General features: G+C 37.4%; 1 protein-coding gene across 5 annotated transcripts in view; it reads right to left on the reverse strand.

The window, feature by feature from the left end:
* Window positions 1-4,482: 4,482 nt before the first annotated feature.
* The window catches only part of LARP4 (La ribonucleoprotein 4), an 88,104-nt gene continuing 65,346 nt past the window's right edge, over window positions 4,483-27,240 (reverse strand). For 4 of the 5 annotated variants that reach the window (XM_032876814.1, XM_032876813.1, XM_032876812.1 and 1 more), the window contains exons 9-16: window positions 23,297-23,509; window positions 22,605-22,708; window positions 19,235-19,447; window positions 18,541-18,589; window positions 15,039-15,200; window positions 8,225-8,349; window positions 7,548-7,716; window positions 4,483-5,979 (exon numbers count right to left, since the gene is read on the reverse strand). In XM_032876814.1, the coding sequence (XP_032732705.1) occupies window positions 5,641-5,979; window positions 7,548-7,716; window positions 8,225-8,349; window positions 15,039-15,200; window positions 18,541-18,589; window positions 19,235-19,447; window positions 22,605-22,708; window positions 23,297-23,509 (1,374 nt within the window). In that variant the 3' untranslated portion in view covers window positions 4,483-5,640. The remainder of the gene's footprint in view (window positions 5,980-7,547; window positions 7,717-8,224; window positions 8,350-15,038; window positions 15,201-18,540; window positions 18,590-19,234; window positions 19,448-22,604; window positions 22,709-23,296; window positions 23,510-27,240) is intronic. The other variant, XM_032876815.1, reaches the window with a different exon arrangement.

Here is a 27,240-nt window from a genome sequence, read left to right on the forward strand (position 1 = left end):
ACAGACATGACGAGCTTAATGCTTTTTATTCCTCTCCAATACATGACAGACCTTATTGATGATGACTGGGAACATTTTTTTTTTTTTAAAAGATTTTATTTATTTATTTGACAGACAGAGATCACAAGTAGGCAGAGAGGCAGGCAGAGAGAGAGGAAGAGAAGCAGGCCTCCTGCTGAGCAGAGAGCCCGATGCGGGGCTCAATCCCAGGACCCTGGGATCATGACCTGAGCCGAAAGCAGAGGCTTTAACCCACTGAGCCACCCAGGTGCCCCGGAACATTAAGTCTTGAATGAAATAATATATTAAGTGGTTAGCACAATAGTTGGTAGCCTGGAAACTGTCCAAGGAGATAGAGGATGATTGGGATTAAGGTACCGATAATTAAGACAGAGAAGTAGTGGCAGATATAAACTAAACATTTTTTATTTAGGCTACATTAAAATGTAGCCTAATAATCACACTTTAAATTAGCTGAAAGAGGAGTGGAGGTGGGGCAGGGTGCGGGGGGCGGGGTGAGGTGGGGAGGTGGGAATAAAATTAGCTGAAAGAAAATGCAATCTAATGAAAACCACCTTATGTTGGAGATAACTATTGTCTTTTGGACTTAAAAGGAATGATTTTTAGTTTAGTATTATTTTTGTTCCCCCAGGTCTCCACCGTTAGGATTATCAGAAACCCTGCAGAAGGTAAAAGCCTATTTCAAAACTGTACTCATAATTATATTTCCCTCCCCACAAAATGTTTTTTGCCAACGTATCCCTCCAATCATGGCGAATGGCACAAACTTCCATCCCGTTCCAGAGCCACAAATTCATGAGTAATTTTTTTTAATTTTTCATGAGTAATTAAAAAAAAAAAATTTGACAGAGGGAGATCACATGCAGGCAGAGAGAGAGGAGGAAGCAGACTCCCTGCTGAGCAGAGACCGACGCGGGGCTCTGCCTACTTGTGATCTCTGTAAAATAAGTAAGTAAAATCTTAAAAAAAAAAAAAAAAAAGAAAAGAAAAAATTCCCCAAACCCTTTAGCTTTAGATACAACAAAACAACGATGTGGTGAAAAGCTAAAAATAACCTAGTGGTTTTCTCTTGGAAATAAAAGTTTAAAAGCCTAGAATTTACATTCAGGTCAGACCATAATCTACCCCAGAAAACCAAAATCCTTAAGCTGCACATTGCCCTATGGTTTTTTCCCCATCACCACTGCTCCAGACACTAAAAGATTTTGAGAAAAGCCTACGACCATAACTGCTGAATTTTCTGGCTCTCTTCCCTCACTTTACAGAGGAAATCTCACACATCCTGTACCCCATTCCCCCAAACCAAACCAAACCAAACCCCCCCAAAAAAAGAGCTGAGACCAGAATAATGATAGAATTCAGGGAATAGGCAACACACAGTATTATGGAAAAATAAATACAAGTAGTCATTAGACATAAACCACCTGGAGAAAAGGAAACCAGTCCTGCTTTTAAATAATTTTATTTTTTCTAATTTTGTGTTACTTTAATTTCCCATAGCACCTTGGCAATGTTGAAAACAGAAATACAAATACAAGGATGTACTCATTTTAACATAATATGCATGAGCATGTGTCACACCATCTTTTTTTTGGGGGGGGGGCAGTTTGGACAACAGGAACAAACCTAAGAAATGGACAAAATAGAAGCTGGGTAACTGGTTCTGATCCCTGACCCCAAACATTTAATAGGGGTCACTCAAAAGACAAGTAAATCAGGCAAAAAAAAAAAAAAAAAAAAAATCAACATCGATGTAGATGTTTCTTTATCTACACTAATCAGTGTTTTGTACTACAATACTGAAAATAAAACCATTTTATTTTATACACAGCCTGTTGACATCTGAGTTGTACTTTTAGGAACTGTCTACTCAATTCATAAAAAACTGTTAGTTTTTTAAAAATAAAATTATTTAATAATCCGGTGATTTCGAAAGAGAATTTACTTTCAACTTCAACACAAATTCTCTTTCAACTTCTTAAAATGTCTCATTCCGTTAATAAAAACTGAAATGTCTATGTATCTTCTTGGAAGCTCAGACTAGCTAAGTTAGCATACACCAGAAAAGCCTAAAGTTAAATTAATGGCCACCACATTGTAAGGAAATATAAAAAATTAGGAAAAAACCTCATCATACAGTTAAGAATTTATAAAAACCTTCAAAAGGAATACACTGTCCTCTTGCATTTTACCTTTTCTACAAAAACAAACAAAATGGTACTTTTAAAATAGGGTTAATATATCTGCCCAACACAAATATCAAGAGACTTATCCCCAGTGCAGTTTAATTGTGTCAAAGTAAAACCAGTGGACATTTAAGCCAAAAGACTAAATATAAAGGCCATAACTAATAAAGCTTAAAAAAAGCATTCAGTAACTTTTAAATACTATTTTCTGCACCAGCAGATGCAAATACTCCATCATTAAGCCTTTTGCAAAGCCAACCTGGTTATTTAAAAAGGAATGTAAAGCAATATTCAAACTACCTTAATTTTAGGAACCAAAAATAAATTAAAAATCAGCATGTCATTTGAGACCACATGCAAATCGAGCACATAAGATGATAACAATAAATCCTGATTACTGAAAGATCGTCTCTTCTTCCAAAATTCAAGTGAATAAAATTAAGATGGATCAACTCTTTTGAATGCCAGTGTCTATACTTGCAAAAATGGAATCACTCAAGTAGAGACAGGCCCTAGATATCCTGAAAACCTCAATTATCAGGATAGAAAATGGAGACAGGTCTTGCAGTATCTCCAAATACCTTCTCTATGAAGTGCTGAAGTGATGAACTTGTGTGACTCTTATTCTCTTCATGCAATAAGAACTATGACAGAAAACCACCATACTATACACTCATTATCATTTGTATCTACTTTTAGCCTCCAACAACCCAAGGAAATGGTAAATCATAAGGATGAAGAGAAAAATTTGACATTTAAATTCCTCCCTCTATAGAACCAAATAAATAGCTGAACTACAGTAAGCGCCCAACCTGCATCAGTTACAGAGAACTGATGGAAAAAAATCCAAACAGTTTCACACAACTCACAGGCATCATTTTGATACAAACCTTAAATCTGCTGTAATAAAATAAATGCTAAATACATACTGTGAAAAAAAATATATTACACACACACACACACACTCTTCCCTATACATCCCACCAAACTGGGAACTATTAACTGTAATGAGGCAAATTAAATTAAAAACTATGTATTTTATAAGAAATTTTAAAATGATCATGTTTTCAAATTTCTACTTCCAATAACATTTTGGGTAAAAAGGCAAGAACACAGTTGCTTTCTTCAAAACGAAGACTCCTTTCTTCTGTTTCAATTAGAACATTTAGTTTTTAGAAGTTGGGTGGACTAACAGTAAGTCACACAAGCATACAAGTAATACAAGCCTATTTCTGTGACATTGTAAAAAAGTAATGTTTCATTTTTAAGTGCAATAATTAAGTTTATAATCCTTACCAAGTGATTTTTTATAAAATGTTTATTCTCTTAAATCCAATGCATTCACAGAGTGTTAACACTTTAAATGTTTATCATTTCCACCAACTGCAGCATTATCTAAGTAAACCAAAATAAGCACTTTTATCATAGATGTAGTCAATGATTATTAATACTTTTTTTTTTTTAAAAGGACCTAAACTTCCCCCAAATTTCAGCACAGGTAGTTTTATTGTATGTTTCATCTAGTAGATGATTTTTAAAAATAGTGTGTAGAAATGATAGTTTCAAACTGCTTAAATATATTATACCATGTTATCAATCCACCAAATCAAAAGCAATTGCCAAGCTGAATAAGTTACAAAGAAATGATAATCCTGGCTTGTACAGAAATGTGCAGTGTTTAGTTACCTACTAATACAAATCTCCAAAGCTTAACTTAGAGTTGGAAGATGAGTTTCACAGTAATGTAATTTTAACCTCCATTTACATTCATTTTAATATATTACTAAGATGTTTACTCTATGTCACAATGGTGCTTTCCAGTGTTCACAATTTACAGTTTCAATTTGTACATATGTAATTCACTAACATAAGGGACAGTTATGACTATTACAAACTATCCCTAAAAAGAAAACAAAACCCCACCTTACATGGAACTCTGAAAACAGTATGACTTAAAACAGATTAATGCAAAATGGTTTTTAATATTTTAGCCATTTTCTAAACACCAGCATGTAAATTTGCCTACTTAATATGACAGCTACAACTTTATTCACTGAGAAAGTATGTACTATTAATTTTCTTCAACTATCTTTCTCACCTTAAGTCAAAAAATACCATGACTTGCTGGTTCTGTTTCTGTGAATTCCAGACTGTTTTTTTGTTTTTTGTTTTTTTTTTTTTTTGTTTTTTTGGGAGAAAAGGAAGATGATGATAAAATACATTGTAAACAGAAAAAAGTCACCCCCAAATTAAGCCTTTTATATATATATATATATTTTTTACTTCTACACTACTTAACACTTTAAGAAATCAGTTACAATGTTTCATCTTTAACACGAACACAAATAAATTACTGTAGGGTCAGTCTGACCTACCATTCTGGGATCTAAAGTTCTAAATACATGAACAGAAGAGTAAACTACTTCAATGTTCAATCGGAGATTAGAACAGTTATATGATTTGACTAAACTGTCAAGGCAATTAGAAACATACAATTCTGTAAGATGTTGGTTATTTTGCTTTTGGGGGTGGGTAGTCAAAGAACAGAGAATGACAATGAAGTAACAAAAAAACCTGTCTCCTATTTTAGGGGTGGGGTGGGGCAGGAAATCACAAAGCAGTTTAAACCTCTGAAGTCCATTTGACCTATCCACTCAGACCTAAAACAAATTTTTGATTTTTTGAATAACCCCCTTTCTTTCCTTGAGTATCAAACTGATTGACAGTCACATCTCTAAGTACAATCAGAGCTTAACAGCTTGTTGAATGAAATATTAAGGTCAAAAAGACAGACTGAATTTCAAAATGGAAAAAAAAATCTACTCAAGTATTACATTCAGTTTTCAAATCATTTACTAACATGACAACAGATTTGGCTTCAATCACTCTTGCACACACTCACACAACAGGCATCCTAGCCACTGATCTGCTTTGCAACACAAGGCCATATAGGCAGAGATGGCATTCTCCAAGCCAAACTTTAAATAGATTAAAAAAAGTAATTTCTAATTTTACAGAAATGTTTCTTCAAAAAATATTTTCTCTCACTCCCTCATCTCCTGTACTGAAGGATGTGTAATATGTTTTTTTTTTTTCAAGCTAAATCTGAACCCTCAAAATTGATTCTAGGCAGAAGATCTCTGCAAATTAAAATCAAAAACAAAAATAGAAAAATTATATTTTTATATATGTATACATATATATATATATATTTATACTGATTGGAATCCTCCAGCATTTTAAAATCACTTTAGAGATGAATTTTGGGATTCTACTGCTTACAACTCCAAAATCCATAATGATTTAAAGGACAGACACTTTTCTCCTGTTTCCTTCCTGGCTACCCCCTCCCCTCCAGAACAGTTCAGTATAGCCACGGCTCAAGTTTAATGGGAAGAGAGAGAAGTTTTTGAATAGTTTTTTGTTTGTTTCTTTACTTTGGTGATCTGGGTGGCACATATTGCTCTTTGCCATTACGTCGAGTCACTCCCTGAGGTATAGCCCTATGGCCAAACTGGCGTCTCTGTTCCCTGATTTTTCCAGCTGCTCCCCTGGGAATGGTATTGCCTCGGAAGCTAGAATACTCCTTACTAGCCCTTGCTTCTGGCTTCTCATGTGATTTCTCAATGGACTTCTCAGGAGCTCCATTCTCTTCGTTTTTGGTGGGAGAGGCTACATTGGAGCGAAGTTCTCGCAGTGGCTGCACAAGAACTGGAGATGGCTCTTTAGGGGGCTTCTGGCACACTTCAGCATAACTTAGCTTTCGGGGTTCCTTTGAAGTGAAGATAAAAAAAATTTATGGTACATTCTTTAAATAAAGTACAAAAAGGATAGTGTGATCCACAAGAAAATCAGTAAGCTATCTTCTAGAAAAGGGAAATAGGCATTCTCATATACACTATTATTAAAGTGTATTATAGTAATCTTAAACATTTTTTTTTGGCTGAAATAATAAAAAGCCTTGGCAATTTATATATGATACAATAATGTCACCTGAGGAATTTATCTAAAAGATGCTCATGTCAGCATTGCTTATGGTGATGAAAAAACTGCAAACAACCTAAACGTCTAACAAGGAAGGACAGATTAAGTAAATAATGTACATTCATCTGATGAAATAAAATGATTCTATTCTCTCTTCCATGGCTACAAAGAACCCTGAGATGGATTTCACAAGACTCTCAACAGAGCAGCTGGGAACAAATAATGTATTAATAGAAGACTATTTAAAAGTTTTAATTACCTCATGTGGAAAAAAAGGACAACAGGGGCCTTATGTGAATGGGATCAAGCAAGTGAAAAGTATTTAGCACTGGTCTTAGCATATAGCAGGCATTCAGTAATTGGTAGCTGCCATTGTACTATTATTAAGTAAGAAAATAAAATGTCCTTAACCTAGAAAAAAGGAACTATACCAAAATGCAATTAGTTATATTAATGAATGAAAAGATTAAATGTTGTGTTTTTGCCCTGCTTTTTTATTTCCCTAATTATAAAAATGATTTCTGCAAACTGATTAATAATGGAAGTAGCCCTAAGACTTGTTAAACATTATTAAAAAAGGAATTTCAAAGGGGCTCAGACCCTCTTTAGCCCAAAAATAATACCTCATCATAACCTGAGTAAGAAAGAAGTTTCACTTAGCTAGAAGGTGATCAGAAAAAAAGCCATTAATGGGGCACCTGGGTGGCTCTATCAGTTAAGCAGCTACCTTTGGCTTGGGTTATGATCACAGGGTCCTGTGATCGAGCACTGCATTGGGCTCCCTCTTCAGTGGAGAGCCTGCTTCTCCCTCTCCCTCTGCCTACTGCTCTGCCTACTTGTACTCTCTATCTCTCTGTCAAATAAATAAATAAAATCTTAAAAAAAAAAAAAAGGCCATTAAAAAAACAAAACAAAATAGAACAGAATGGGGGCAACCTGGGTGGCTCAGTTGGTTGGGCATCTGCCTCTGGCTCAGGTCATGACCCAGAGTTGTGGGATGGAGTGCTGCATGGGGTTTCCTACACAGCTGAAGCAGGGAGCCTGCTTCTCCCTCTCCCCAACTCATACTCTTTCTTGCTCAAATAAATAAAATCTTAAAACAACAACAACAACAACAACAAAAACCCAGAATGAACAGTTACTTCTTCACTATCTCAACATGGCTAAAATTTCCCATTTCTTCACAGTGACTTTAAACTTCCTGAGTTTCATTTGAGGCCTGCAGCCTCAATTTGGGCTATTTCCAAATGATTCTGCTCTATAAAGACTTATGCGAAAACAAAACAAAACAAAAAACAAACCACTTATTATTTAGCCAATTACTCCCCCCCCTCAATATTAAATTCATCAAGTTACCTGTAGGGCCACAGCTACAGGTGCATTTATGTTACTATTACATGGTGAAGTACTATTTGTCCTTGATGGCTTTGCACTACTTGGGGAAGAAACTGGTATAGTTGTCTGGTTGAGAACATCCTTTTGAACAGTGGAATCCTCTACTGGATCCTTTTCTTGCTGAGTTGTGCTAAGGAAAAGAGAACTTGACATTAGACTTAGTACAGCACAAACAAAGAGCTGAAAAAATAATCAGAAGAGAAAGTAAGCTTTTTTTTTTTTTAAGATTTTATTTATTTGACACAGAGAGAAAGAGCGAGAAGCAGGCTCCCTGCTGAGCAGAGAGCCCCATGCGGGGCTCAATCCCAGGACCCCGAGATCATGACCTGAGCCAAAGGCAGAGGCTTACCCCACTGAGCCACCAAGGCGCCCCGAGAAAGTAATCTTTTTTTTTTTTAAAGATTTTTTTAATTTATTTGACACAGAGAGAGAGATCACAAGTAGTCAGAGAGGCAGGCAGAGAGAGAGAGGGGAGGAAGCAGGTCCCCTGCGGAGCAGAGAGCCTGCCGAGGGGCTCGATCCCAGGACCCTGGGATCATGACCTGAGCCGAAGGCAGAGGATTTAACCCACTGAGCCACCCAGGTGCCCCCCGAGAAAGTAATCTTAATGTAGAAGATCTTCTATACTGAAACTGTACCTTAATGCAGGAAGCTCAGCTGTACATGGAGGACTGGTACTCATACTGAGTTGCTGGGCAGAGGTGCAGTCTGTCTGTTCAGCCTCTGCAGGCACTGGACAACTAACTCTCAAGTCTTCATTATCCTTAAAGTAAAAACATATTTCAAAATTAACTCATATAGACACTTCTCCAAAGAAGATGTCCAAATGGGCCAATAAACGCTTGTAAAGATGTTTAACCATCATCAGTCATTAGGGAAATGCAAATTCAAACCACAATGAGAAATCACTTTGCACTCATTAGGGTGGCTATAACTAATAAGGAACCAATGTTTGTGATGATATAGAGACATCAGAACTCTCATACACTGAAAGCGGTAATGCAAAATGGTGCATTTTGGAAAACAGTCTGGTAGTTCTTCAAAAAGTTAAACAGTTACCATATGACCCAACAGTATATACCCAAGAGAAGATATGTCTACACACAGATGTTCATAGTAGCATTATTCATAGTAGCCAAAAAACCGTGAACAACCTAAACAGTCATCAACTGGTGAACAGATAAACAAAATGTGGTATATCATATAATGGAATGTTACTGTGCAATAAAAGGAACGAAGTACTGGTACACACTACCATAATGGATGAACCTTGAGAACATCATGGTAAGTGAGCCAGTCACAAAAAGACAAATAATACATGATTCCACTTATGCAAGTTACCCAGAGTACTCACATTTATATAGATAAAGTAGAATGGTGGCTGCCAGTGGCTGAGGGAAGAGGTAATGGGTAATGGGAGTCACCGTGTAATGGGTATAACATTTTACTTATTATTATTTTTTTTAAAGAATTTTTATTTTTTTATTTGACAGAGAGAGACAGCAAGAGAGGGAACACGAGCAGGGAGAGTGAGTGAGGGAGAAGCAGGCTGCCCACCGAGCGGGGAACCCGATGTGGGGCTCAATCCCAGGACCCCAGGATCATGACCCGAGCCGAAGGCAGACGCTTAATGACTGAGCCACCCAGGTGCCCTGACTTTATTATTATTTTTCAAAGATCTTGTGTTTTAAGAAATCTCTACACCCAATGTGGGGCCTGAACTCACAACCCAGAGACCAAGAGTTGCATGCTCTACCAAATGAGCTAGCCAGGTGTGCCCTATGCATTTTATATTTACAAGATAAAAAGTTCTGGAGATTAGATGTACAACATTGTGAATGTATTTAGCACAACAGAACTGCACACACTGAACAATGTTTAAGATAGTACATTTTTTAGAAGGGGCAGAGGGAGAGAATCTCAAGCAGACACCACACTGTTTTACCACCCTGAGGGATTAGGACAAAAGCTGAAATCAAGAGTTGGATGCTTAATTGACTAAACCACCCAGGCAGCCTTTAAGTTGGTATATTTTATATTACGTGCAATTTACCATACTTAAAAAAATTATTTTTATTATTTTATTTCAGATAGAGCAAGAGAAAGAGCTTAAGGTTGGGGGGGGGTAGAGTGGCACAGAGGAGAGGGAGAAGCAGGCTCACCACTAAGCAGGGAGTCCAATGTGGGGCCTGATCCCAGGACCCCAGGATCATAACCTGAGCTGAAGGCAGATGCTTAACTGACTGAGCCACCCAGGCGCCCCTTAACACAATTTTAAAAGTAAAACAAAAAAACAAAACAAAACAAAACAAAACAAAAAAGCAAAACCAACAATAGCAAAGGATGCCTGAGTAGCTCAGTCGGTTAAGCATTTGCCTTGGCTTGTGTCATGACCCCAGAATCCTGGGACAGAGTCCTGCACTGAGATCCTTGCTCAGTAGGAGGCTGCTTTTCCCTCTGTCCCTCCCCCTTGCTCACGCTCTCTCTCTCTAACACACACACCCATTAAAAAAACAAAAACAAAAACTAATAGCAAGCCCTGGATATTAAAATCAATTGATGAAATACAAATTTCACTAAGTTTGTTTGTTTATTTAAAAGATTTTATTTATTTGACGGAGATCCCAAGTAGGCAGAGAGGCAGGCAGAGAGAAAGAGAGGGGGAAGCAGGCTCCCCACTGAGCAGAGAGCCCGATGTGGGGCTCGATATCCCAGGACCCTGGGATCACGACCCAAGCTGAAGGAAGAGGCTTTAATCCACTGAGCCACCCAGGTGCCCCCCGCCGCCCCGCACTTTTTTTAAAGATTTTATTTGAGACAGTGAGCGAGCATGAGTGGGGGAGGGGAGGGATGCAGATAGGCAAAAGGAGAGGGCGAGGTAGATGTCCCACTGAGCAGGGAGCTTAATCCTAGGACCCCAGGATCATGACCTGAGCTGAAGGCAGACATTTAACCAACTGAGCCTCCCAAGCACCCCCAAATTTCAGTAGGTTTAAAGGTAATATTCAGAAAAACTTTGTGGAATTACAGACAAGTATAAAAATAAAAATTAGGAAGGCCAGAACAAAATCAGAGGTTCGACCTACAAGGTGCCATATCAAGTATCAAATTAAGAGTTCAAGGAAGGGGGCGCCTGGGTGGCTCAGTGGGTTGAGCTTCTGCCTTCGGCTCAGGTCATGAACTCAGGGTCCTGGGATAGAGTCCTGCATCGGCCTCTCTGCTCAGTGGGGAGCCTGCTTCCCCCCTCACTCTCTGTCTGCCTCTCTGCCTACTTGTGATCTGTCAAATAAATTAAAAAACAAACAAACAAAAAAACCCCACAAGAGTTTAAGGAAGGGAAGTGAAGAATTTAAAATGAAGAATTTATCAAAGAGATAATATAGGAAAATTTTCTAGCATGTAAGGACGAGTTTCCAGACTGAAAAGGTCTACCAAGTATCCAGTGCAATGAATTAATAAAGAGCCCTAGCAAGATACACCTTCATGACATTTCAAAGAATATCAGGGATAAATAAAGATCCTACAAGCCTTCAGAGAGGGGGAAAAAGAGGTCATAGAAGGATCAGAACAAGAGGTTTCTAAAAAGGATCTCTGGAAGCCAGATTGTTTCCTAAGCAAGGTATAAAAAAGAACAAATCATGAAAGAAGGACTGATAAATAGGACCATACTAAAATAAGAACTTGTTTTCACTCACAAATACTAAACACTGAAAACAAACCATAATTAGTAATATACATCATTTACAAAGGATTAGTATCCAAAATAAATTTAAAAATTCCATGAATCTGTAAGATAAGTGATAACCCAACAGAAAAAAAAGGTGCCAAATACTTGACACTTTACAAAGAGAAATGCAAATGGCCAATACAACATGAAAAGGTAAGTTGACCTCAACTGTAATTAAATTTTAGATGCCCTATCCCTTAGCAATTCCACGATGTATATACCTAAAAACAAGGTGTATGTGTAGTTTGAACATACACAGAACTGCTTATGTAAAAAAAAACCCCAAAACAAAAAAAACCCCCAACATAACAGCTCAAGTGCCCATCAACAGTAAAATAAGAATATCCTTCCCTCCTTCCCTTCCTTTCTTCCTTCCTTCCTTTCTTCCTTTCACAAGTAGGCAGAGAAGCCAGCAGAGAGAGAGAGGGAAGCAGGCTCTCAGATGAGCAGAGATCCTGATGCGGGGCTCAATCCCAGGACCCTGAGATCATGACTTGAGCCGAAGGCAGAGGCTTAACCCAGTGAGCCTCCCAGGCGCCCCCAAATAAGAATGTTCTTACAAAAGAATACACATTGTAAAATGAACTACTTGTATCAACACCGATGAATTTCACACAATACATAATGAAAGAAATAAGAGAATACATATTTCATTTATGTTGTATTCAAGAACAAGCACACTGAACAGTATACTCTCTATATTAGGGGTTGACAAACCAAGGCCTGCTGGCCAAATCCAGCCTCTGAGTTTTGTTGCTAAGGCCTATGTGCTAAGAGTGGTTTTTAAGTTTTTAGCATGTGGCCCACAAGCCTAAAATATTCACGATCCAGACCTATTTTACAGAAAAAGTTTCCCAAGCCGGAATGGTAAAATTATAAAGAAAAGCAAGAAAATTATTATTGCCAAGTCAGGATGTTTCCTCTGACGGGGAGGAAGGGAAGAAATAGGAGGAATTGTAAAAAGGAAGGGGAGACACATGGCATTGTTCAGATATTTGTGATGTTTACTGTCCACAACCGTGAGTTGAGATCACAAGGGGAGATACACTTTATTATTCTTCTTTAAAAATGTATGTACGTGTGAATCACAATACACCAAATGGGAGAAGCCATCAACTGTAAAACGCACCATTATTTTATGTATTACTAAGAAAAAACACTGCCACTTAAACAAGGGTAATGTTTAATCACAGATTTTCGAAGGTGGAAAAAATGTCTAAAGGTTGATGAAATTAACTACAATATTGCACAATTTTGTAAACAGGGGAAGACAAAGAAATACTTTCAAAATTCCATGGGAAAATGATTTCTATTGCAGATCTCTACAGAAATAAGCTATTGATCCAATGTGAAAACAAAAACATTTTTGGAATGCAAGATCTCAAGAAATTTATACTAAAAACCACTAATTCAGGAAGCTCAGGAAGATGTGACCTACCATAAAAAAGGAAAGTAAGGGGCGCCTGGGTGGCTCAGTGGGTTAAGCCTCTGCCTTCGGCTCAGGTCATGATCTCAGGGTCCTGGGATTGAGCCCCGCATCGGGCTCTCTGCTTGGCAGGGAACCTGCTTCCCTCCCTCTCTCTGCCTGCCTCTCTGCCTACTTGCAATCTTTCTCTCTCTGTCAAATAAATAAATAAAATCTTAAAAAAAAAAAAAAAAAGGAAAGTAAAACAAGAATAAGAAAGAGAGAGGATTCAACAAAAGAAAGTAAGGAAAATTCTCACGATGATGGTAAAGTCAAGTCCCAGCTACACAACTGTGCAGCAAGCCACTGAGAGTGCAAGGAGAAATAATGGCAGTATACTGTGAGGTTCAGTTCAGGCGGGGGGTGGGGGGAGTAGTATCAAGATGTGACTTACAAATGATGGCATATCTTAATCTAACTGGCAATACTTTTTACCTTTTTTAAAAGGCTTTATTTATTTGAGAGAAAGAGAGAGAGCGAGAACGAGGAAGGAGGAGTGGCACAGAGACAACTAGACTCCCTGTCTGAGCAGGGAGCCTGACATGGGGGAGGGCAGTGCAGCTGGATCCCAGGATCCTGAGATGACCTGAGCTGAAGGCTTAACCAATTGAGCCATCCAGGCACTTTTTTTTTTGTTTTATTTTGGTTTTTTTTTTTAAGATTTTATTTATTTATTTGAGAGAGAGAAAGTGAGAAAGAGCATGAGAGGGGAGAAGGTCAGAGGGAGAAGCAGACTCCCCGTGGAGCCGGGAGCCCACTGTGGGACTCGATCCCAGGACTCTGGGATCATGACCTGAGCCGAAGGCAGTTGCTTAACCAACTGCACCACCCAGGCACCCAGCCCTGCTTTTTACTTTCTTTTTTTTTTAAGATTTCATTTATTTATTTGACAGAGATCACAAGTAGGCAGAGATGCAGGCAGAGAGAGAGGAGGAAGCAGGCTCCCTGCTGAGCGAAGAGCCCGACCAGGGGCTTGATCCCAGGACCCCGAGATCATGACCTGAGCCGAAGGCAGGTGCCCCTGCTTTTTCCTTTCTTAATGATACTAAATCAATAGGGAACCTTATAATGGATGGTATCCTAGAAACAATGGAGTAAAATATACAGGAAGGGTAAGAAAAGTATGCTAGCTTAAGAGAGCTAAATCCTTAGGTTCTAAATGGAAAGTTAATAGACAACGTTGAAACTTGTAAAGTCAAGAAATAAAGTATACTGTGAGCATGCAACTCGATCTCGGGATTGTGAGTTCAAGCCCTACATTGGGTGCAGAGATTACTTAAAAAAAAAAGAAAAAAGGGGGCACCTGGGTGGCTTGAGGCCTCTGCCTCCGGCTCAGGTCATGATCCCAGGTCCTGGGATCGAGCCCCACATTGGGCTCTCTGCTCAGCGGGGAGCCTGCTTCCTCCTCTCTCTCTGCCTGCCTCTCTGCCTACTTTTGATCTCTGTCAAATAAATAAATAAAATCTTAAAAAAAAAAAAGAAAAAAAAAGGAGAAAGAAAAAGGGAAAGGGAAAGGAAAAGAAAAAGAAATAGTAGATAACCATTTAATTAGAAATATAGGGGGAAAACAAGAGAAAAGGCTAGCCAAAATGGCTGCACAGGACTACTATTTTTCACTATGAGCCTAATTGTACCATGTGTATGTCCTATAAAATTAAAGTAAAAATTGAATTAAGAAAAAAAGGGAAGAAAATGAGAAAAATATGTTGGGTGTAGTCTTAGTACAGGAAGAGGTCTACACTCAAAAATATTTTAGGAGGGGGACCTATCCTAAAGGTTGATTTCCTAGGTCTTTGATATCAACTCTCCATTACTTGAAAGCCTGAATTTTACCAAACTTGAAATTTATTTACATCACTAATTATAGGCTTAAGCGCAAACAACACTTTCCAGCAGTTTGCATTAATTGGTTCTACCAAGATGAGTTGCCTAATACCAAAGACTTGCAAAAGTGAAGAAACACTTTATTTTTTTGAACTGGTTTAATTTTTATTTATTTTATTTTAAATTAACATATAATGTATTATTTGTTTCAAGGGTACAGGTCTGTGATTCATCAGTCTTACACAACACCCAGTGCTTTACTGGCCTGTGTAGCTTCATCATAAATCTTTTTATAATACTCAAAGTAAGCTAACAATCCCATGAATAAAAAGCATGATAGAAATAAATATTAAGTGCAAATAAAATTTCAAATAATAACTGCAAACAAAGGCTAGCTATGGTCCCACAAGTAAAAGATGGATGCATCAGTATTTACCTTTTCTTTGTAGACACCTTTAACAACATCAGACATCCTACTCTCCAAAACAAGTTCACCTGGAGTTCTCGATGAACTTCCAGGTAAAGGAGGAAAATTTGAGGCTAGTAAGTCAAACTTTGGTGTTGGAGCCTTTGCTTCAGCTGATGAAGACGGGGGTCTCTAAAACACACAAATCATAAAACAGATCATAAGCCAATCTCATTCCCTAATCCTGTACCACCGAAGCTGAGAGCTGTAAGGAAACAAAACTAACTCTATACTAACGCACAGAATTGTTTGTTCTCCTATAAATTCCTGGCTTCTCCTCTCAGTTGAGCTTTTATTTATTTTTTTAATCAATCCTACTTACCTTTCATCAACTGCCTCTCCTCTTTTTTTATTTTTTGCAAACTGTGACACACTCCTTAAGCCTGCTAACCAAATCTCCTATTTGTTTTCTAAGTTGTTATTCCCTTTCCAGAACAAAAATAAAAACCCTTGTGTGACCTAAATTTGCCATCAGCTTTTCTCCTTCCATATAGTCTCACAAGAATATCCTTCCTTGAAAAATCTCCTGATCTCCCTTTCTGCTCACCATTCTATTCCCTGACAAGCCTCTCACTTGTACTTCCTCACCTCTGCAGTCACCACTAAAACTGCGCTGACCAGTCACCAATGCCTTCCACAATGCAATATCTGACAGACTTTTTTTCCCCCAACCTCATACAGAACCTGGCACAGTAAACATTCTTTCCTTTGGGAGCTCATTCCTCCCTTAGCATCTGTGATAACTTTTTTTTTTTAAAGATTTTATTTATTTATTTATTTACTTATTTATTTAAAGATTTTATTTATTTATTTGTCAGAGAGAGAGAGAGGGAGAGAGAGTGAGCACAGGCAGACAGAATGGCAGGCAGAGGCAGAGGGAGAAGCAGGCTCCCTGACGAGCAAGGAGCCCGATGTGGGACTCGATCCCAGCACGCTGGGATCATGACCTGAGCCGAAGGCAGCCGCCCAACCAACTGAGCCACCCAGGCGTCCCAAGATTTTATTTATTTATTTGACAGACAGAGATTACAAGTAGGCAGAGAGGCAGGCAGAGAGAGGAGGAAGCAGGCTCCCCGCTGAGCAGAGCGCCGGATGTGGGGCTCCATCCCAGCACCCTGGGATCATGACCTGAGCCGAAGGCAGAGGCTTTAACCCACTGAGCCACCCAGGCGCCCCTCTGTGATACCTCTTTATCTTGATTTTCAGATCTCATAATCAGGTGCTTGTGGCTCTCTACCTACACCCTTTGACAGTTTCAGTTTTTATGTGGTTACTCCTCTTTTCACTTCCATACTCTCCCTATGTGATAGCCACTATTCATGCCTTCAACTACTGACCTATATGCAAACAACCTTTTTCACTTTTGGTGACTTTCTGCCTACACACCACTGGAAATTTGCCAAAACTCACTGAATTTTACACTTTCAATACTGTCAGCCCAGACCTTTACCTGAAACCTAGACATCCATTTGCCTATCAGCACTCTCAGATTTTGCTTGGATACAGCAAACGACATACTAAGTAATCTTATTCTTCAGCTCAAAGCTACTTTGTTGCCAAAGTTCCATTCTTGGCCACTTTATTTAAATCACTTACTTTACAGAGTCCCTTGAATGATTTCATCTACTTTTATGATTTCAATTACTTTCTGTAAGCTTACAAATACTAAATTTTATCTCTAGCTAAAATCTCCTTCCTGTACAAAGGCACTTCCACTCTGCCTTTCCTATTGGAAAGCATGCTTGTCTCCTTTTTCTTCACTCCTTCAGTCCTCAATCCTTAATGTATTTTCAACATATTATACGGACTTCAAAACTAATCTCTTCTCTTCTCAATTGTTAAAGGCCACTTGGGGATTCATGTAGATTGCTGCAATGGTATCCTAAAAAAGTTGTTGCCATGTCATGGGGGCCCCTGGTACAGAAAGCTATAAATGAAAAACAATACTATTTTAAAAGACTCACAGTTTGCTCTAAGGACCATTCTCTGTGTTACAATGCAATATGTTTTCTTCTTTGAAAATGCTTATCTTTTCACTACTTATATATGTAGCCTACATGCTATATGTATACTAATATGTATATATAATTCACTACTTATACATGTAAAAACAAGTATTACACTATAATTTAGGATTTATCTGTAAATTCTAGGCAGGGTTTTTTTGAAACCTCTGTGGGTTCCTTCATCATTCTGATATCTCAATTCCTTTTGTTTTCAGTTAAGAGATGGCAAACATTCACCATGAACAAACCACAAAAAAAAAAAACAAACATGATTAATTTGAAGCTAGATAAGTCAAAATTCAAATAAAAACATATTTAGAACTATAAAAGTTTTTTAATCTATAAGCAGTTTTATAAGATTAGTGGATAGAAGAATAAATAGTAGGTAGAAAATTGTCCCCACCAACTAACAATAGCTTAAGTTTCCCACACCATCCAGAGAGCTTTGTAAGTGAACGATAAGCTTTATCAGCTTGGCAAAAAGTCCTATATTTATAGGACTATTGATAAATAGGAACTTTTGTTCAATGTCTGATGGAGTGTAAATTGGCACAACCCCTATAGAAAGCTGTGGGCTGGTAGCAACTTACTGAATTATGACCCAGAAATCCCATTCTAGGGATTCTCCTTCAGGTATTATTAAATACATAGGAAATGATGGTTGTATGAAGTTATTATAGCACTGTTGGTAAGACTGAAAGACTGAAAGTATTTAAAATGTCCATTAATAATGTAAACAACAAAATGGGCGCCTGGGTGGCTCAGTGGGTTAGGCCGCTGCCTTCGGTTCAGGTCATGATCTCAGGTTCCTAGGATCGAGTCCCGCATCGGGCTCTCTGCTCGGCAGGGAGCCTGCTTCCCTCTCTCTCTCTCTCTGCCTGCCTCTCCGTCTACTTGTGATCTCTCTCTGTCAAATAAATAAATAAAATCTTAAAAAAAAATGTAAACAACTTTTCACTGAATATTTTCATTTTTAAATTTTTAAACCATGTGACTATATCAGGTATTCAAGTAATTTTTTAAAAACACAAGAAACAGGGGTGCCTGGGTGGCTCAGTGGGTTAATCCTCTGCCTTCTGCTCAGGCCCTGATCCCAAGGTCCTGGGATCGAGCCCCACATCAGGCTCTCTGCTCAGCAGGAAGCCTACTTCCCTGTCTCTCTCTGCCTGCCTCTCTGCCTACTTGTGACCTCTCTCTGTGTCAAATAAATAAATACAATCTTAATAAATAAAAATAAAAACACAAGAAACATAGATCAAATCCCTAACTATACATGTGCTTTAAGGGTGGGGAATGGTAGTAGTAGTAGTGGATATTTTAGGGTCAAAGCACAGGTTCTATTTACCTTTGCCTAATACTATAATCAGTAAGACAAAACCCCGGAAAGACCAACCACAAGCCAATGCCATACTAAATCACAAAAGAAAAAAAAATAAATAGTTGTAATAAAGGTAAAAAATACTTACCTGGACTCTCTCATCTTCTCGTCGTCTTCGACCTCTGAAAAGAGTTCTCCTTTTAACAATGATAAAAAAGTTGGGGATGATGGGAGGGACAACTCATAAGTTTCTTCAAATATATAATACACTCTATCAATGATGGGTGAATTTCTAGTTTAGCTAACTATACTTTGTATATCTTCACTATTAAGAGATGAATATATATTCTTCTGAAGGGATCCTAAACTAATCTACCAAAAACTTCATCTGTTACCACCATCACCACTAAGTAAGTTGGGCCCACTTTTACTAAGTAGCGCTCCTTCCGCACCAGAAGTATATCAAGGTTTTTTGTTTCATTTCGGCAGAGTAGGCGGTAAGGTATAACCCCATTTCCCCAGCTACGAGTTGTAAGAAATTAAACTAGAATGCAGATAGGATCTGGTCTTTCTAAGTTATTCTTTCTTCAGTAAACCATAAAGAACTTCAGAGTAACTTTTAATACACCTCTGATTCAGCTATATTCTAATGGGCACTATACATTTCTTAATAATTATTAAAACTATTAACCCATATTATATGAACACTGTATTCATTTAGCATAACCATACACTAATAATTTAAACAAAAAATAACCACTAGATCATGTTCTTCAAATATTCACATTATAAGCAAAAAATTTTCATATACCTTATCCGTATTTGTTACCGTATTTCCTTACCTGCCCCTACCATAGTCCCCATTCTGTTCCATCTGTATAGTAGGAGTTTCTTTTGCAAGGTAGCTTTGCTCCTGATGCCCTGTTACTGTAGGGTTATGCCGCTCAGTTGTAAAGTTCCTTGAACCAGATCTGTTTAATGGTCCATCCCCCAGTGACACGGACCCCTCTGTCGAGTGTTCTGAACCACTCGATGACCTGAAATGAGGCTTCACACTATAAGAAATATAAGATCACATACATGACAGGATAAATGAAGACAGAAAGAAAATCTTTCCCCTTAATGGTAAAAGTACATTTAAAGATTTTTTTTTTTTTTAATTTATTTGACAGACAGAGATCACAAGTAGGCAGAGGCAGGCAGAGAGAGAGGGAAGCAGGCTTCCCGCTGAGCAGAGAGCTGGATGTGGGGCTCGATCCCAGGACCCTGAGATCATGACCTGAGCTGAAGGCAGATGCTTTAACCCACTGAGCCACCCAGGTGCCCTGGTAAAAAGTACATTTAAAGGGACAAGTTAAAAATTGCCTTCTACTGTATTCTAGTTTCCACAAATTAAGGTACACATAAAAGTATCACATTATAAAAATGTAAACTCTTTTTGTCTGAGATTTTTACATTTAAAAAAGTTATTTGGAGGGGTGTCTGGGTGGCTCAGTCATTGATCATCTACCTTCGGCTCAGGTTATGATCCCAGGGTCCTGGGATTGAGCCCCATATCGGGTTGCCTGCTCAACAGGAAGCCTGCTTCTCCCTCTCCGACTCCCCCCGCTCTCTGTCAAATAAATAAATAAAATAAATAAAATCTTAAAAAAATAAAAAAGTTGTTTGGAGCTATTTGGGGTAAAATCCAAAGTTCTTCAAGATAAAGCTACCTCTATTTCGATACTCAAAATACAACTAGGATTTTAGCTAATTTAACACCAGTAGCAGTCTTGACACACCTAAATCAGCCAGGCTTTAAGCTTATTAAAGAATTTATGCCATACATTCTCAATGGGGCAACATCACCCCTAGTGGGAGTAAAAAAGGTTCCTGGGGTGGGGGGTGGGGCTGAGAAGGAACAACAAAAAAAATCCCAATCTTTCTTTTATGCATAGAGCACAGATATACATATATTATATAAATACATATAACACATCTTCAATACTAAATTTTCATAGGGAAAAATTGGGGTGATGTCTAAAAAAAATGGGGGGATGTCACTCTTTAGGGGAGTGACAACGAAAACCAGAGAAACAGTGCACTATATTAAAATCCCACCTTCTTACTAAATCAATTGTTCAAAGAGCCTCTGTAAAAAAAAAAAAACAAAACAACAACTAGGAAGGATAATGCAACTAATAGCCTGGCATGGCTTCATGAATTAGGTATAGAATCTAGTTAAAAAAAAAAAAACCCAAAACTATAAACAAGGGTAGCTTTTATCTTGGATGACCGGTATAAGCACCCAATTCTCTAACAATGTGTAAGCAGATGAAGCTAGGGTAGGGGGTAAAGGAGGCTACAGTTAAATCAACAATGAAAACACCTGAAGTAAGCCCAAGCAACTGAGGACCTTGGCTCCACAAGAGATTATACAGGGAAGTATAAGATTTATATTTGGCCCCTTGTGTTTAAAAATTCCACTTTTACAGTCTATTTTCCTGGTTATAAATTTATATCAACAAACACATTGCCAGTTCCTGGTTCTCTGAATTTGGATTTAAAACTTCAAAATAATTATAACCCCAACAATTAAACATGAATTTCAACAATATCTACAGCTACCCTATTCTTTACAGAAAATAAAAAAATTAGGTTACTGCCATTAAAACTTAAATATAAAAACCAGGAGACAAAGTTGGGTTGAATTTCATTAAGATTATATGAAATAATTACTTTATGTCACAAAATAGATTTTAATATTTTTAAGATTTTTGTTTATTTATTTGACAGCGCCAGAGAGCACAAGTGGAGGTGGGGTGGGGAGGACATGCTACAGCAGAGGGAGAGGGAAAAGCAGGCTCCCTGATGAGTTGGGAGCCTGATGTAGGGCTCAATTGCAGGATCCCAGGATTACAACCTGAGCTAAAGGCACTTAACCAACTGAGCCACCCAGGAGCCCCACAAAATAGATTTTTAATAGTGAAAATTATACATCGTCAACACGAAGTGTTTTTAAAATATTTTTATTATCTATCATATCTGAAAATGACTTCATGAAGGAGAATGCTGTTTATCTGTTCAGAACTATTAATTCGCCTAAATTTTCTCACTGCATTTCAATATACCTAACAGATAAGTTACTAGGTTTAAACAGCCCTCAGATCTCATAATCTTACCCTTCACTGAGAGGGACTTACAATCTCAGTCCAGGCAAAAGAAAAAAGAAAGATAAAGAATAAGTGACAAAAGATGGAAAGGAAGAAGTAAAGTGACAGAAAGAGGAAGTGTGAAAGGTAGAAAAATGCCCAGACTTCTGAAAGTTAGTCCTAGTCTCTCTAAGTAGGTCTAGTGATCATCACTGGGCTGTTATAAGGTTCATATAATAAACTACAAAAGGGCTTCCTAAAAGTTACTTTCTCCTTGACTGGTAACTTCAAATAAATAAATAAATAACAAACAAACAGATAAATAAAGGTCTCGAAGTAGTCACTTTTTAGAAGAAACAAAACAAGGATTAGGGTCCATCAAAAAGCTCTGTTTCATCTGTAATATTTGCAATTTATAAGAAGAAAATACTCATGTATAATTTTTGTAACTAAAAAATTAACAACCTGTACTGGTCAGATATATGAAAAAGGATTGTAGATGAATGGTTTTGAATAGCCCACAAAATTATACTAAACCTGCCATGTACCTTCAAAAGCATAGGCATACTTCCTTATAAACAAGGATGACTGGACTGTCATTCTTGGCTTTCCTACTGTGATTTCAATCTTTTCACCAAGAAAGTACCACAAACAAAAACAAGTGACAATAAAGGAACACCATGAACCCATTTTATGTTATCATAATTTTCTTTTATCTTTAATATTAAAAAATCAGTGTATTATGTATAATCTTAGTTTTAAATCTTTTTTATACAAATTATCCACTATGAGGTCAAAGTGTGTTTACTAATTCTACAATAAATTGTTTAAGCTTTTTACTAAGTCTGTAAATAAGCACTGTGATTACCACAGTAATTCTTTAAAAACTACTGGGAATTGTGTACAATAAATTCCATTATGTTTTGTTTTTATGTAGGCTCCATGCTGGGTGGAGACCCCAATGTGAGCTTGAATTCATGACCCTGAGATCAAGACCTGAGCCAAAATTAAGAGGTGGATGCTTTAATTAAATGACTGAGCCACCCTGGCGCCCCTGTATCACTATTATTTTTAATCTTACCGATTTTTTTGGAATGGTCGAGGCATATTCACAGCAGCAGCATTTGTTTTATAAGATCCTGGTGCATTAAAGCCATTCACAAAACTACCATTGGGAAAGGGAGCCTAAAAGAAAAGGTAATGTTTAAAAACAATTAATGAAGAGGGCAAAACCTAGTGTGAAGGCTTTAAGAAACTCCTGATGAACTAACCTAGCATCAAATTTTTAAAGATTTTTTATTTGTAAGTAATTTCTACACCCAACATGAGGCTTGAACTCAGGACCCTGAACTCAAGAATTGCATGCTCCACTGAGCCAGCCAGGATCCCCCTCAATTTCTTTTACAAGGCAAAATTAATTTTAAGCATTTTACTTACTTACTTTTATAATACTCACTGCAAATATCAAGGAATCATTAGGTCATTACTTAATAAAGTACATTCTCTCTGAAAAATTTTAACTGAAAGCATTTTAAACTAATCAGGATTTACACAATTTCTTATTTTAATTCGTTCAGCAAAATCTAAAGCATAAAATTATAGGAATCAATAGCTCAAGTCTTAGTCACATGGTGATTAGATACCATTATCACTACTTAAAAGCCAGAAAGAAACCAGTTATCAACACAAAACAAAAAATAAACTACTCTAACTAATTTCTTCAAATTTCAGCTTGAGTGAAAAATTTTATAATTCTTTAAGGATCTCACTTACCAGTGGTGTTTCAAAGTAAGGTGCAGGATTTGGTGACCAAGACTGAGGCACAATACTATAGACCGAGTACTGTTGGTGAGGATTATATACAGGCTGCATAAAAACTGGTGAGGCATACTGTGCTTGAGTTTGAATGGGCTGACTATACATACTAGAATCCATTAATCGATAACCATTCTTAGCAAAAAATGTATTGATGGCTTTTATCCTTGCCTAGAAGCAAAAGGAACACATTATAATGAGGAATAAGTGTGTATTTTCACAAATATACTTAATTTACATTTTAAACATGTTTTACACGATTATGTTATTCTGCCTGCTATACAGTCAGTAGAGCAAAAGGAAATGATTGATAGCTTTAAACTATTTTAAAAAACTTTTGCAAGGCTAATACAACAATAACAAAGTAAAACCACAAAAGTCAAATTGTAAAACTAACTGCAACTTATCAAAGACAAGGGGGCTAATAATCCTAACATACACATTCTAAAAACAGAGATCAAAAAAATGTGTTGGAGAAGTGAACAGAGTTCACAAAGAAAGGCAAATGGCTCTGAGGCTTATGATAAGATGCTAAACCTTGCTTACTAAGAGAAATGCAATTAAAATGGAATTAACATTTCTCACAGGACTGGCAAAAAATCCAAAAATTTGACAACATACTTTGTTGATAAGGTTGTGGCAAAATATACTGCTGATGGGAATGTAGAATAGCACAACCCTTATAAACAAAAACTTAGCAATATCTCCCAAAAATCATATATGCATTTACCATATTCTCATCAATCCCACTTCAAGGAATCTTTTCCAAATACACTGAACAAAAAGATGTTAAAAAAAAAAGGGGGATACACACAGCTGTTCACTGACACTAACTGTAATAGGAAGGGGGAAAGAACTACCCCCAATACACACACACACACACAATCTTAATAGTCCACCAATGGTTGAATACACTATATTACATCCACACAATTAAGTATCACGCAGATGTAAAAATAACTGAGGAATCGCTCTAAGTATTATTATGGAGTGACTTCCAGAATATATTATTGTTTTTAAAAAAAGAGGTAAAGCAAGGAGAATATGTATAAGTAAGCTATTATTTAGCTAAGTCAGATAGCAAGAGAAGATATACCTGCATTCGCACATATATATATATATATATATAATATATATATATGAGTATGTATTTAATATACCACTTTATTTTTTTTCCAAAAAATTTATTTATTTGACAGAGAGAGAGAGAGAGAGAGATTGAGAAAGAGAGAGTACAAGCAAGGGGAGCAGCAGCATCCCCATGGAGCAGGGAGCCTGACGTGGGGCTCAATCCCAGGACTCTGGTATCATGGAGCCGAAGGCAGACACTTAACCAACTGAGCCACCCAGGTGCCCCTAACACCCTGTTTTAGATATTCTACTTTAAAACAACACACACACTGGGCGCCTGGGTGGCTCAGTGGGTTAAGCCCTCTGCCTTCTATTCAGGTCATGATCTCAGTGTCCTGAGATCTAGACCCACATTGGGCTGCTCTGCTCAGCAGGGAGCCTGCTTCCTGCCCCCACCCAGCCTGCCTCTCTGCCTACTTGTGATCTCTGTGTGTCAAATAAATAAAATTGCAAACAAACAAACAAACAAAAAAAAAACAAAACACATATTGAAAATAAAATTTAAAAAATCAATTTTTTATTGATTACAATTTTTTATTACAAATGCTTGTAAAAGCTAAAAGCAAAATTAACCTAAATGTGCATCTGTGTTATATTAGTAATGTAACAACAACAACAACAACAAAAACCTCAAGTGATTTTGAGCCATAATAAAATCAACTGTTATGGGCGCCTGGGTGGCTCAGTGGGTTAAGCCGCTGCCTTCGGCTCAGGTCATGATCTCAGGGTCCTGGGATCGAGTCCCGCATCGGGCTCTCTGCTCAGCAGGGAGCCTGCTTCCCTTCCTCTCTCTCTGCCTGCCTCTCTGCCTACTTGTGATCTCTGTCTGTCAAATAAATAAATAAAAATATAAAAAAAAAATAAAAAAAAAAATAAAATCAACTGTTATGAATGTTCCTTAGGAATAAATTACAAGGCAAAGTACAGCAAAAAAAGTTTCTTGTTTCCAAAATTATATTCCTATTGGTATTGTTATTCTGATACTTTTGTGTATGATTATGGGAGAAAGCAATCAGTAATTACAGTAAGGTCACTGAGATCTGAGATTTTTCACATGGGAGAAGACATGGATGTGAGACCGAAGAAGTGAAAATCATGTAGCATGAATTTAAATTGGAAGCCTCGGGATGCCTGGGTGGCTCAGTTGGTTAAGCAGCTGCCTTCAGCTCAGGTCATGATCCCGGCGTCCTGGGATCGAGTCCCACATTGGGCTCCTTGCTCTGCGGGGAGCCTGCTTCTCCCTCTGCCTCTGCCTGCCATTCTGTCTGCCTGTGCTCGCTCGCTCTCTCTCTCTCATAAATAAATAAAATCTTAAAAAAAAAAAAAAAGATGATTTAAAAAAAAAATAAAAATAAATTGGAAGCCTCAGTATAAACTCATGAAATATTTTTGTTAAAAACAAACAAACACATATTTCATAGCTCTGTTCAATGAAAGGCTTTTAAACAACAACCATACCAATAACTCCAAGAACTCCTGTGCCTAGCTAGTGGACTGCAAAGTATGACCTCCCCATAAAAGTAAAGTAGGGACTCTGGAGATTTGACTGACCCCAGGCCTTTGACACAAAATACACAAAACACTAGGAACATCTTGTCACACTAGAGAGCAAGCAAACCACTGAAAATTACCAAGGCTGTGACAAAAGGTCTTCTAAGTTAACTCAAAGAGGCCACAATTCATCAATAAGGACAACAAACACACCAAATATGTTTAAATACCCAACAAAAAATATCCTTGGTCATTTTTGAAAGTTCCTAGGGAACCAACACATTATTTTCAAAAACTCATAATAAAAGCTAGAACCAAGCATTTATCATGTATTCTATATATGAGCTGTACCTCAAAGTAATAAAGATGATGCTAAGCTCCCCTTTATAGAAGTCTTTCAATGAATAAATGGGAAAAAACAAAGACAGAAAATAACACCTCTTTGTAGCCTCTAATTAACAGATTAAGTCAATGATCAGTAGCACCTAGCATAAAAGAGAGATAGATACAAAAACAGACAGGCTTTTCTCTCTCTGCTGCTCCCAAATCAAACTAAATTTTGATCAAGCCTCTAAATCTAGCTACCAATTTGCATGAAGTACAGGAAACAGAGGATCATACTAAACTACACTAAAAAAAAATATAATTAGCCAATTCAAAAATAGGCAAAGGACTTAAATAGACACTTCTTCAAAGACGATATATAAGGAAATACTGCAATATGCTACACATGGATAAACCTAAGACATTATGTTAAGTGACATAAAACAGTCACAAATAAACAAATGTACGATTTCATTTATATGAACTAATTAGAGTAGTCAAAAATCATAGACTAAAAGAATAATGGAGGTTGCCAGGGGCTAGAAGGAGGAGAGAATGCAGGAGTTATTGTTTAATAGGTACAGAATTTCAATTTTACAGGATTAAGAAAGTCAACATGGATGGTGGTGAATGTGTTTAGTACAACTGTATTATATACTTAAAGATCGTAAATTTTATATACATGTATTTTAACACAATAAAAACTATAACTAGCAAAATGTATGAGAAACTCCATAAAACTTAGTTTTTTCGGGGCGCCTGGGTGGCTCAGTGGGTTAAAGCCTCTGCCTTCGGCTCATGATCCCAGGGTCCTGGGATTGAGCCCCACGTCAGGCTCCCTGCTCCATGGGGATGCTGCTGCTCCCCTTGCTTGTACTCTCTCTTTCTCAATCTCTCTCTCTCTCTCTCTGTCAAATAAATAAATTTTTTGGAAAAAAAATAAAGTGGTATATTAA

The sequence above is a fragment of the Lontra canadensis genome, unplaced genomic scaffold (genome assembly GCF_010015895.1).
Source record: "Lontra canadensis isolate GAN:19392208 unplaced genomic scaffold, GSC_riverotter_1.0 scaffold59, whole genome shotgun sequence".
Lineage (NCBI taxonomy): Eukaryota > Metazoa > Chordata > Mammalia > Carnivora > Mustelidae > Lontra > Lontra canadensis.